General features: G+C 37.4%; 1 protein-coding gene across 1 annotated transcript; it reads left to right on the top strand.

Annotated features, from left to right (window-relative positions):
- Positions 1–8506: 8506 nt before the first annotated feature.
- Positions 8507–12437, top strand: LOC122024115 (zinc finger transcription factor YY1-like). The gene is made up of 6 exons (XM_042582661.1): positions 8507–8786; positions 8956–9014; positions 10336–10535; positions 10818–10907; positions 11118–11261; positions 11697–12437. The coding sequence occupies exons 1-6, from the start codon at positions 8698–8700 to the stop codon at positions 12228–12230; spliced, it is 1116 nt and encodes a 371-aa protein (XP_042438595.1). The 5' UTR covers positions 8507–8697; the 3' UTR covers positions 12231–12437.
- Positions 12438–12467: the final 30 nt, after the last annotated feature.

Genomic DNA, 12467 nt, shown 5'->3' with positions numbered 1-12467 from the left:
GTTGCTATAGTATGATTCTTGGTATATAGCCGGTTGATTATAATGCTGATCAGGTTCACACTTTTCAACATCTTTGTTTCCTGTATGTATGCAAGACAGACGCCAGACAATTCTCATGACAAATTCGATCGGATAAAAGTACCGATCAGATCTCTTGAGAATTGGTTCCCTATCCTTCAGAAGCAAGTATCCCAACGTATGATCGATCGGTCATAGAATCTAACGGGCCTATGAGACTTAGTTCTCTGTTGTTTTAATTAGATTCCCAGCATCACAATACTTAGTCGAGCGGCCTAGGGGTCGAACGGTCATATTGGACTTGGTATCCTACTTATGCATCGATCAGCCTATACAATATATAGTCTGTTGACTAAAGATCCAACCCAGATATCGTCTCGTACATAGCATTGCATACATTAGGCTTCCTACAGCCAAGCATAAGGAACTGCTTTCATGTCCTCTATCTCTTTTGATGTCTTTGGAGACATCTCTTTAGATAGAGCTACTCCATGTCTAAAAGGTAAGAAACCTTTCTTGGAGTCTTGCATGCTAAAACGAGCAAGGATTGTATCTATATATGAAGCTTGGGACAGACACAACATTCTTTTCTTGCGATCCCTTATAACTTTGATCCCAAGAATATGTGCACATTCTCCTAAGTCCTTCATATCAAATTGTTTGGACAACCATACCCTTACGTCTGATAATACCTTGACATTGTTGCCAACTAACAAAATATCATCTCGTATAGTACAAGAAATACCACCACGTTTCCGTTACACTTCTTATATACACAAGACTCATCCGGACTTTGAATAAATCCATATGACTAGATTACTTCATTAAACCGGATGTTCCAAGACCTTGAAGCTTGCTTTAGTCCATAAATGGACCGATTGAGCTTGCATACTAGATGCTCTTTGCCTTTTTCAATAAATCCTTCTGGTTGCTTCATATGGATGTTCTCTTCAAGACTTCCATTAAGGAAAGCTGTCTTGACATCCATTTGCCAAATCTCATAATCCATATGAGCAGCAATGGATAAGAGTATCCGGATAGACTTAAGCATGGCTACCGGTGAAAAGGTTTCCTCATAATCGATTCCTTCTTTCTGAGTGTACCCTTTCGCAACAAGCCTAGCTTTGAAGGTTTCTACCTTCCCGTCTGTCCCTCTTTTCCTTTTGTAGATCCACTTGCATCCAACGGCTTTTACACCATCGGGTGGTTCTACAAGCTCCTGACCTTATTAGAGTACATGGACTCTATTTGAATTCATTGCCTTTTGCCAATCGCATCTATATCTTGGAGTGCTTCATCATATGACCGGGATCAGGTTCATGTTTACCAGGATCAAGTCCAAGACTCTCCCAAAACATGAATCTTTCAGTGCATTACAACCCTCCCACTACGACGAGACCATGCGTGGTTGTGTATCATGTGTGACACGTGTTGCGTCTCTTGTGGTACTTCATCTTGTCTTGTTGGTACTGAAGTAGACATGTCCTCTCTAAGTTCTTCTAAAACAATTTTACTCTGGGCTTGTGATCCATTATATAGTCCTCTTCTAAAAATGGGCATTGGTGCTAACAATGACCTTCGGTCTTTAGGACTATAAAATAAACCACCTTTCGTTCCTTTGGGATATCCTACAAACACGCGAACTTCTGTACGAGATTCTAACTTATCAAGATCTGGTTTCAGCACATGTGCTGGACTACCCATATCCGAATATGTCTTAGACTGGGTTTCGCCCATTCCATAATTCTATGGGAGTAGAAGAAACTGATTTAGAAGGTACTAAGTTCAGAACGTATCTTCTGTTTCCAGAGCATATCCCCAAAGAATTTGGTAATTTCGAATAACTCATCATTGATCTAACCATCTCCATAAGAGTCCTATTCCTTCGCTCCGCTACACCATTCTGTTGGGGTGTTCGGTGCAGATAATTGGGATTGAATCCGGCCTCGATAAGTAATTCCTAAACTCTCCTAAGAGGTATTCGCCACCACGATCGTGGTAGTGTCTTGATACTTTACCTAATCGTTTCTCCACATCGACCTTGTATTCTTTGAACTTATCAAAGCACTCGGACTTCGGCGCATTAGGTAAATGTATCCATATCTTGAATAATCGTCATGAAAGAGACAAAATATTCAAAACCTCCTCTTGCATGGACAGACACCACATAAATCAGAGTGAACCAACTCTAACACTTCTTTGGCTCTATACCCTTGGCCTTGAGCGGCCTCTTGGTCATTTACCTTCTAAGCAAGATTCACAAGTTGGAAAATTTTCCAACTCTAATGAACTTAAAGTCCATTGGCTATAAGCCTCTGAATCCTACTTAAGTTAATATGACCAAGCCTTAGATGCCAAAGATATGCTTGATTCATTTGAAGGTTCTTTTCTCTTATTAGAATTAGAAGATGAATTATAAATTTCCATGTTTTGCTTTGTGGAAGAATTTGGATTTAAAATATACAAATTGCCAACTAATGCACCAGAACAGATAATCACTTTATTTCTTTTAATAACTACATCGTTACTGAAAGAAACTGAATATCCATCTAAAAACAGTTTAGAAACTGAAATTAAATTCTTTCTAAAACTGGGTACATAAAGACAATTTCTTAAAACCAAATTTCTATTTCTACTAAAAGATAAGTAGACGTCTCCCACTGCAACAGCTGCCACCTTAGTAGCATTGCCCATGTAGACGGTAATCTCCCCTTTAGATAGTCGTCGGGTTTCCTGGAACCCCTACAAGGAATTGCAGACATGATCAGTGGCTCCCGTATCTACACACCAGGTGCTGGTAGATAACACCGCTAAACATGTTTCAACAACTAGAGCATGAGATATACCTTTGTTTTGGTTCTTACGAGAACAGTCTCAATGTCCTGCCTGCTTGCAGATGAAGCACTTGCCCTTCGACTTCTTCATTCCAACTTTAAATCCCGTACTCTGAGATTTATTCACTTTCTTTGCTGAACCATTTTGTTTCTTCTTCTTCTTACCTTTCGGTTTAGAAGTAGAACCATTTTCAACATAGTGAATTTGAGCATTGTGACGAAATAACCCTTATGCTGCTTGTCAGTAGTTTCCCTAATGAATAAATCCTTTTATTCATATTATAGTTCAGTGACGCCTCAAAACTTCTAGGTAGGGTTTGGAGGATCATATCGATCTGGGTTTCCCATCAATTTCTCCTCCAAGGATCATTTCGTTCGGATAAGCCATCATGTTTAGGATATGATCCCTTACAGGAGTACCTTGCATGGTGGCTGTCATTATCTTTCTCATGGCTTCTTGCCTAGAAGCCCTATCACGATGACCAAAGAGTTCCTTGAGATTGTTCATGATATCATAGGGTATTGATGTTGATGTTGCAATACATTTGACATTGAAGCCAAATGTAACACCGTGCCATCTCATCTGCTTTTACCCATTTCCTATGATATTCAATCTCCTCTTGGGTAGATTCACCAGTGGGTGCATCAGGGCAATGCTCAGTCAGTACAAATTTATAGCTTTCAGCAGTAAGAACAATGTCCAGGTTTCTTTTCCAATCTATGTAATTTGGTCCAGTAAGTCTATTTTGTTGAAGTATGATGGACAGTGGGTTGAAAGTCATCCTAAGAATCACAAATAACTTTTGGTCAGAACTCTAAATTTAGAATAATATTGATTCTCAAACAATACTATTTTAAATTAACCAACACCTTAAAACACCGTGAATTTTGTATGCCACGTTAGTGTGGACGTATACAAATTCAACATTTGTAAAAGGAGGGTTTTAACCCATTAATTTTATTATCTTGTCAACCTAACTTTTTGACAAATAAAATTAATAGTTGGTATTATTTGGTCACACAAATAATAGCAGTGACTCCGTTAGGGAGGATACTATTAGATGTGTCTAAGTGTACACCATTACTTGACACTAAGTCCATTAATAAGATTATGCCCCTTCCGTTGGGGAAGATCACACGCTCTTAATTAACTTCCTATAGTCATCCAAAAATGGAAGTCTGTTCTAGTGATCCGCAAACAAGCTCATCCGTTATGGAGGAAGGCACTCAGAGCCAACGCGCAAGCTTGTTTGCATCACTTACAAACCAGTAATGGAGACCATGGGATTTACTTAAAAAACCCTCTCCCACTTAGTTATTTATAAATGAGGAATTTTAACTATGCTAGCCTACTAAACTTGTAAACTAACATGCACACACAGCACAATATAAAAGCAATAAATAGAAAATCTAATTTTCAACTATTATGGCTTTTATCTTTAATTGTCCTCCGTGTGTTGTCATCCGAAGCTGCTGCCATATTTGGCCACCGCCACCGGGTCTAACTGTCGCATCCATCTTGCTTTCGCTGCGCCTCGGTCCTTAGAAGGTTCCACGCTTTGCAAGATTCGATCCATGACATAAATAGAATTTATATTTCTGATCCTATATTCCATAAAAGGAATGTACATGTATCTAGATCAAAAATAAAATCCTAATAAAACTAAATACAGCTCCTGCTGTATTTTAATACAATCATGCACACACATATAAATTGCCCTTGACATGTCCAAGGGTCCAATCACACACATAATTAACTAAAAGCCATAATAGTTGGATCCTGCATTCACAAAGTTAGCACATCCTACTATTATCCTGCCTAAATTATGTATGACATGTGCATAATTAAACTAAATACCAAATACACAGAGGCAAAACCCTAGCTCTGATACCAATTGTTGGTTGCTACTCGGAAAACCTATAGGTTCCACTGTACAAAAATTTTGTACAAAGGTCTGAACCTTTTCCTAGCTACCATGTGTTCTTTTAAATTAAATTTTGGATCTCCTGCGGAACTTAACACGTTTGATCCAAAACTTAATCTATTTGTTCTTTTAGGTTTTGACTTGGATCTCCTGCGGAACTTAACACGTTCGACCCAAGTCTCCTTAAGTTATTAATTCCATTAAATATTAATTTCCATAAAAGGTTCCCAGTACTGACGTGGCGAGGCACATGGCCTTCTTGGATATGGGAGCAACCACCACCGACTAGACAAAACCTTTAATAGAAAGCTAATATTTAATTTCCTAAAATAACTTTAGGTTAACCAAAGAGAACAATCAAATCACAAGGAAAGAAAGAAACAAAAGAACACAACTTCGAAAAAACATATTCGAAATACTAGAACGTAAGCCTCTTGTATTTGGTATTATTTCCATAAATAACTAGCATGATGCGGAAATAGAAATTACTAGTTATACCTTGTAGAAAAACCTCTTGATCTTCTACCGTATTCCTCTTCTAACCTCGGACGTTGTGTGGGCAACGATCTTCCAAGATGAGAAACCACCAACCACCTTCTTCTCCTCCAAGCAAGGTTCGGCCACAAAGGGAAACTTCACCAAGGAGGAAAAAAAATACTAACCAAGCTCCAAGAGATGCTAGCTTTCTCTCCTTCTTCTTCTTCTTCTCCGAGTAGTATCCGCCACCACAAGAACTCCAAGGAGAGGGAGGTTCGCCACCACAAGAGGAAGAGAGGGAGAGGATGGTCGGCCACACCAAGGAAAGAGGGAGAGAAACAATAGAGGTTGTGTCTTGTGAAGGCACCCTCACCCCTTCTTTTATATTCCTTGGCCTAGGCAAATTAGGAAATAAATTTTCCTTAATTTCCTTGTCATGATTTAATTGAGAGAAATAAAATAAAATTTCCCCAATTAATTTGTGATGGCCGGCCACATCATTGGAAGGCAAATAGGACAAGTTTCAATCAACAATTAAAACTTCCTAATTTGTTTCCGGAAATTTTAAAAAATAAAATTTCTCTTTAAAATCTCTTCATGGTTAATAAAAGGAAATATCTATAATTTTAATTTTATTAACATGTGAATAATTTTAAAGAGAAAATAAAACATCTCTCCAATCTACAAATAAGGAAAGAGATCTAATCTCTTTCTTTAATCTTTTGTAGATTTTTTATAAGAGAGATATTTTAATTTTAATTCTCTTTAAAATATATCTTCCACATAATAATAAAAATTAAAATTAAATTTCTTTTTTAATTTTATTTGGCCGGCCCTACTAGCTTGGGTTCAAGCTAGGGCCGGCCACCCAAAATCATACCTAGGCCGACCCTAGCTTGATTCCCAAGCTAGCTTGGCCGGCCCCCTTTGGGTGGGTGTAGAAGGTGGGTATAGGTGGGTATAGTACTCTATAAATAAGAGGCTACGATAGGGACCGAGAGGAGGAATTGGTTTTGGTCTCCCGATAAAATTAAGCATCCCGTGTTCGCCCCGAACACACAACTTAATTTTATCAATGATAATTCATTCCACTAGAGAACTATCATTGAACTACCGCACCAATCCCAAATTACATTTTTGGGCTCCTTCTTATTATGAGTGTGTTAGTCTCCCTGTGTTTAAGATATCGAATGTCCACTAATTAAGTGAGTTACTGACAACTCATTTAATTAATATCTAAGTCCAAGAGTAGTACCACTCAACCTTATTATCATGTCGGACTAAGTCCACCTGCAAGGTTTAACATGACAATCTTTATGAGCTCCTCTTGAGGACATTATCAACCTAGTATCACTAGGACACAGTTTCCTTCTATAATCAACAACACACACTATAAGTGATACCATTTCCCAATTTATCGGGTTTATTGATTCATCGAACTAAATCTCACCCATTGATAAATTAAAGAAATAAATATCAAACATATGTGCTTGTTATTATATTAGGATTAAGAGCACACACTTCCATAATAACTAAGGTCTTTGTTCCTTTATAAAGTCAGTATAAAAGGAACGACCTCAAATGGTCCTACTCAATACACTCTGAGTGTACTAGTGTAATTATATAGTCAAGATAAACTAATACCTAATTACACTACGACTTTCTAATGGTTTGTTCCTTTCCATTCTGGTCGTGAGCTACTGTTTATAATTTATAAGGTACCGATAACATCATCTTCTGTATGTGACACCACATACTATGTTATCTACAATATAAATTAAATGAACAACTACAAACAAATGTATATAATTAGACCAAATGTGATTCTTTATTCTTAATGAATGTTTACAAAGCTTAGGCTCTCAGTATACACTCCAACATTCCCTTCCCTAACCTCCAATTAGGATTTCCTAGTCAGGTACCCGGTCAACCTTGACCTACCTGACTCTTCTTTACATTAAGCTGGTCAAGCTTGACTAATCTTCCCAAACGGATGGTTGCTCCTGCAATCTCTATACATTGTCAAAACAATTTTCATATATTATCAAACATTGAAACTCACACATTACGACTCAAGCTTGAGCCAGACAAGTCAAGCTTAGTCAAGCTAGTCAATATTGACCTGGGAAAATTTCACCAACACCAAGCAGTTGACCGAGAGTATATCAAAAGTCGTGCTTATGAGGTGGGAGAGCTAAGTCCCAGAGAAATTTTCCAACCTTGACTGTCACCTCTCCTTAACTTTTGACCACCATACCACCTTAACTATTAACCACGCTATATTACTGGGCCTCCATTATACACCGTGTCACATACCATTTGATGTGGATGTATTGATCTTAATTAAGAGTTTTTCTTCTTTAGATATAAAATGATTGGTAATATGTTGAAAATTTAAGTTAAACAAGATTTTTAATAAATAAATGCAAACAAGTTTAGAAAAATAAATGAATTAAGTTTTTTTTCCCGGGTTATAGTATCGTGGTAGGATATTCAGATTGTCATCTAGATACCCATGATTTAATCCCAGATATGACGTATTGTAAGAATTTTTCTTCCAAATGGGGCGTACAACTAAAGAATACTAGACTCTTAGGTTGCCCGCTGCACATGCTTCCTGATTTATTTTGATAGTCAATCAGAAAATTCTATGAAACCGAGTCGATCATTCTAGAGATAATCAATGAAACTAACTAAATTTATATATATGGATTTTGTTAGCCCCCAATAATATACCACCTCAATGTCATATAAAAACATAAAATTCATAATTCTCTCCGGATTAAAAAAAATGTCTCTAACTTTTTTTTGGACCTACATTATCAATTGTTTTATACATAATTAATTATTAATTTCATCATATTATTAATTTTAAGATAAAAGGACAGATTTTAAATTTCACTACCGTTGTTAAACTACACACTCAAATCTCACATCTAATAGTTAGAATTTTTTTTCTTTTATAAACCCCTTTAAAACCTTCCATTGGAAATGTACCCTAATTACCGTATACCGACTCTACTCGTATGATTAATTTTGAGAGAAAAAAAATATATTTAAATTTTTACTACTATTTTCAAACTAAAAATCTCAAATCTCATGCCTTTTTTTCCTAACTTTTTGGTTCCACAAACAAATCCAAAACTTTTTATTGAATTTGTAGCCTTTATTTTATTTGTGAATATTGTAAAACTTATTATTTATATTATTATTAAGTTAAATTTGTTATCAAGTATTCATATTTACGGGGGCCTTCGTAGACCTTTAATGGAAGGTCCAATGGAGAAATTTGTGTCCTCCAGCGCCTCATCCCTTCTCATAACGGAAGGGGCTCGGTTCTTCGCCTCGTGTCCTCTCCCCTCCTACGCCCTCCTTTCCCCAACCCTACCTTTTACTTGGCCTGGCCGCTCGCTCACGTCTGCCGCCGTTAGAGACGCGAAGCTATGGATCTTGCTCTCAATCATCTGGCGCCGGAGCGGAGACCTGCTGACAAGGATTACCGTCCGACGACCGTCCGGTGGTTCAAGGAATGGTGCGCCGCCTTCGTTTTTCTTTGCTGTTTGATTATGAGTTGTCATGGATTTCTTGCGTTTCGGGTTGCGGCTGGGGCTGGGGTTTTCCAATTGGCTCGGTGTGATGCAATTGTGCGCTGTCACGGATGATCGTGCTAAAAATTTGTTTTTTTTTGGTCTTTGATTTAGGGTTCCCCAGGATGTTGTTGCGACGGGAGGAAAGTGCTTCCTTTTGAAGTGGGTTACGGGTAATGTCTCCGTTCTCTTTTGTTTTAATTGAGAAGTGTTCCAAGGCCTAACCTTTTGCTTGCTTTCTGAAGCAATCGTGTTGTTTTTAGTCTCCCCTGCATGGATTGTTCTGTCGTGCACAATCTTTTGCCACATTTTTTTCTGATTCATACTTTCAGTGCTGTACTTCTACTTTCATTGCTAGAACAGTCTGATTTTTTACTTCATTACAAACAAGTTATATTCTTCTGAAGAATAACATGTGAAGTGAGGCTTTTGTTCTTTTGAAAATTCACTTTCTTCAGCATATAAAATGTCCACAGATAAGTATTTAATTGCTTTTCAATTTGGATAATATGCTACCTATTATATGGCTCTAATATTAAATTTTCTAGGGAAAAATCATAAAGACACTCCTTTTTTGAAAGTTTTTGACCTTTGAAATGACCAAACTGTTTTATTTTCCCCTATTGAGGAAGAACCCACCAATCCTTCATAATAAACTAAAATTATGTTAAAAAAATAAATTCAAAATATAACAACACCAACAAAATATGAAATTTACCTTTGACAATTACAAATAGTTGAAAAGTGAACAATTTGGTATGAAACTATTCATTTCATCTATTGAATGCATGAATAATTGATCATCTTCTTCTCTCTTAAAGATCATCTTGCATTGTGTTTTCACTATGAAGATGTTATATAATCAAAACTAAATTTTTTCATGAAAATTATTCATTTTGATTAAAAATCTACGGTAAACCACTCGAAGGAGACTTGGCAGTGGGGAGGTCATGTGGAAGAGATGCCTTCAATGCGGCTTGGTGGCTGCGGAAGGACCATGAGAAAGAGAGACTAGATATATGATGACAGAGGGGATAGTTGTGAGAATGAAAAGTTTGGTGGCAAGGAGGGCCTATAGAAAGATGGTGCTTCAATATGTTTTGGTGACAGGGAAGTGTCTAAAGAGAGGGCTTTGCTGGTTGCAGAGGAGATTACAGTGAGGAGGAGATTCAGTGATGGAAAGGATGACCTTTAGCAGAGAAGAAGATGATCAATTTGGGACTTTCTAAACAAGTAATCCATTCAAACTGGTTCTCTAGGGTAAAATTGACAAATTATGAAAAATGAGAACCCACTTTTATAGTTTCTAGAGAGGAGTGACTCTTTAATATTAATGAAAAAGTGGCACACCTTTGTTATTTTTGCATATTTTCAATTTTCTTGACTGTGAAAAAGTATGCAATTTGTAGATGCAATAAAAGTCAGCCTTGCATGATGTTCGTAACTGTGTATTTTGACCAGTCTAAATTTTGCATTTTGACGATTCTTTATTAGAGGACATGTTGAAGGCTATCAAAGAAAAGTCCAAAGAAACAGAAGAAGAAGAACACAAACCTGAACCGGCTACTGAGGTTCTATTCCTGTGTAGCTACGAAGGTTGTGGGAAAACTTTCATAGATGCTGGTGCTTTAAAGAAACATGCTCACATCCATGGAGAGAAGCAACATATTTGCCAGTTCGAAGGCTGTGGAAAGGTGTTTTTCATTTTGTATACAATTGTTTTGTCAGTGTTAAAAGGTTTTATGGTCACGGAAGCCAACTAGCATCAGTGCCTCTTAAATTCATTACATTTAATGCACACTTATTCCTTAGTCTTATAGTTGAACTTGTTCCCTTTTCCTTCAATTCGGTTACATGTCCCATATTTGCGTATAGCATGCTTGATTGAGTGACAAGACCTCTTTATGCATTAGGGTTATTGATGTTAGATGCGTCTCTTGCGTTTTACCTTTCTAACATAATCATTGCTGTTGCAGAAATTTTTAGATAGTTCAAAGTTAAAGAGACATTATCTAATTCATACAGGGGAAAGGGATTTCATTTGCCCTCATGAAGGCTGTGGTAAGGTGATTTTGATACCTTCATACCTATAGCTTATCTAATCAGTTTGAGTATGTGAAATTGACCTCTAAAACTCAGAAACAACTTTGCTGGTTCTTATTTTTGGTTTTGTGTTATCTTCCTAACTTACTTCAGCTTATCAATGCAGAACATTTCCTTTCTGATACTCTGCTAATTTTTCACAGTTCTAACATGTTCCAAGATTTGACTTACAGGCCTTCTCGTTGGATTTTAACTTAAGGGCACATATGAAAACACACTCGGTGGAAAACTATCATGTTTGCCCTTACCTGGAATGTGGAAAGAGATACATAAATGAGAGCAAGCTAAGAACCCACTTGAAGACACACCATGATAAGGTAGCCTTGCTTAATCCAGGTGCTTAATTTCCTTTTTCCTTGCTTAATCTTCTCAATGTGTGAAGAGTTACCTTTTGATCTATCATACTTTTGTAAAACAAGTTTGACTCTCTGGACAAGCATTTTTGTCTCTTATACTGATTATCACAATCCTTTATCTTAGCTAATTCAAGAAAGCTGTCATAATTGTGTTTTTTTTCACCTTCAGTATCTCTTGTGTCATGCACTCTTTGTTATAAAGGATGGATTGTGGATTGGGAGAAGTCTGTTTAGGTAGTGATTTAGCTGTGAAACCTGTCTTACATTCATTCTTTTATCACTGATGATTCTGTTGAACACTCTTTAAATTGATTTTGATAATGATGCTTACTGTGAAGTAATTTTCTGATCATTTTACAGTTAAAACTTGTTAACTGTTTCCCCTGATCTTTATAGAACAACATGATCGATACGGTGAAGCACACCCCAGCGATTGAGAAACCACATACCACTCCCAAGGCAACTGCAACTGGATATAGTTTGGCCTCCGTGCAGCGACCATATGCGTGTCCCTATGAAGGTTGTGAGAAAGCTTACATCCATGAGTACAAACTGAACTTGCATTTCAAAAGGGAGCATCCGGGCCATAATTCTGAAGAAAACAATAAAGCTGCAGCTATTGCCGAGCAAGGCATGGAGGAAGGCAGCGATCCAGAAGCCTACGTCACTAGAGGTGCTCGGGGCAAGAACGCAAAACGGACCAAGCCCAATCCGGCTTCACAGTTGCCACCTGCAAAAGTCAAAAGGAAAGCTTCCAATGTGGTTCCTCCAACTTTACCTCCCATCAAGAAGCAACAATGGCCGAGCAAAGATGTGTACGAGGAGGAAGATAGTGAAGAAACCGAAGAAGACAGAGACAACGTCGAAGGAGATGGATGGAGATACCAGGAGGTGAATGGGGATGATGAGGAGACAGAAGATGAAGACTGAAACCAATCCAAGCAGATGCCAGCTGAGATCCAGCAAATTCACATCCCTGCTATTGTTCTATATTGTTTTTTAAACATAGAAGCTTCATTCAACACTTTTTTTTTTTTTGGTTTTCTTTTTCTCCAAACGGACTAAGTTTCTTTCTAATGAATGAAGGAAATCTGTATCTTCATACCCTTCTTAATCTATTTAAGTCGTTCCTGAAAATTTTTGTGAGAATTTACTGTTCTGTGTTCT

This window comes from Zingiber officinale, chromosome 9B (assembly GCF_018446385.1).
Source record: "Zingiber officinale cultivar Zhangliang chromosome 9B, Zo_v1.1, whole genome shotgun sequence".
NCBI classification, from domain to species: domain Eukaryota; kingdom Viridiplantae; phylum Streptophyta; class Magnoliopsida; order Zingiberales; family Zingiberaceae; genus Zingiber; species Zingiber officinale.
Note: the sequence above shows the minus strand (reverse complement) of the source record. Positions and strands in the feature narration are given on the sequence as shown.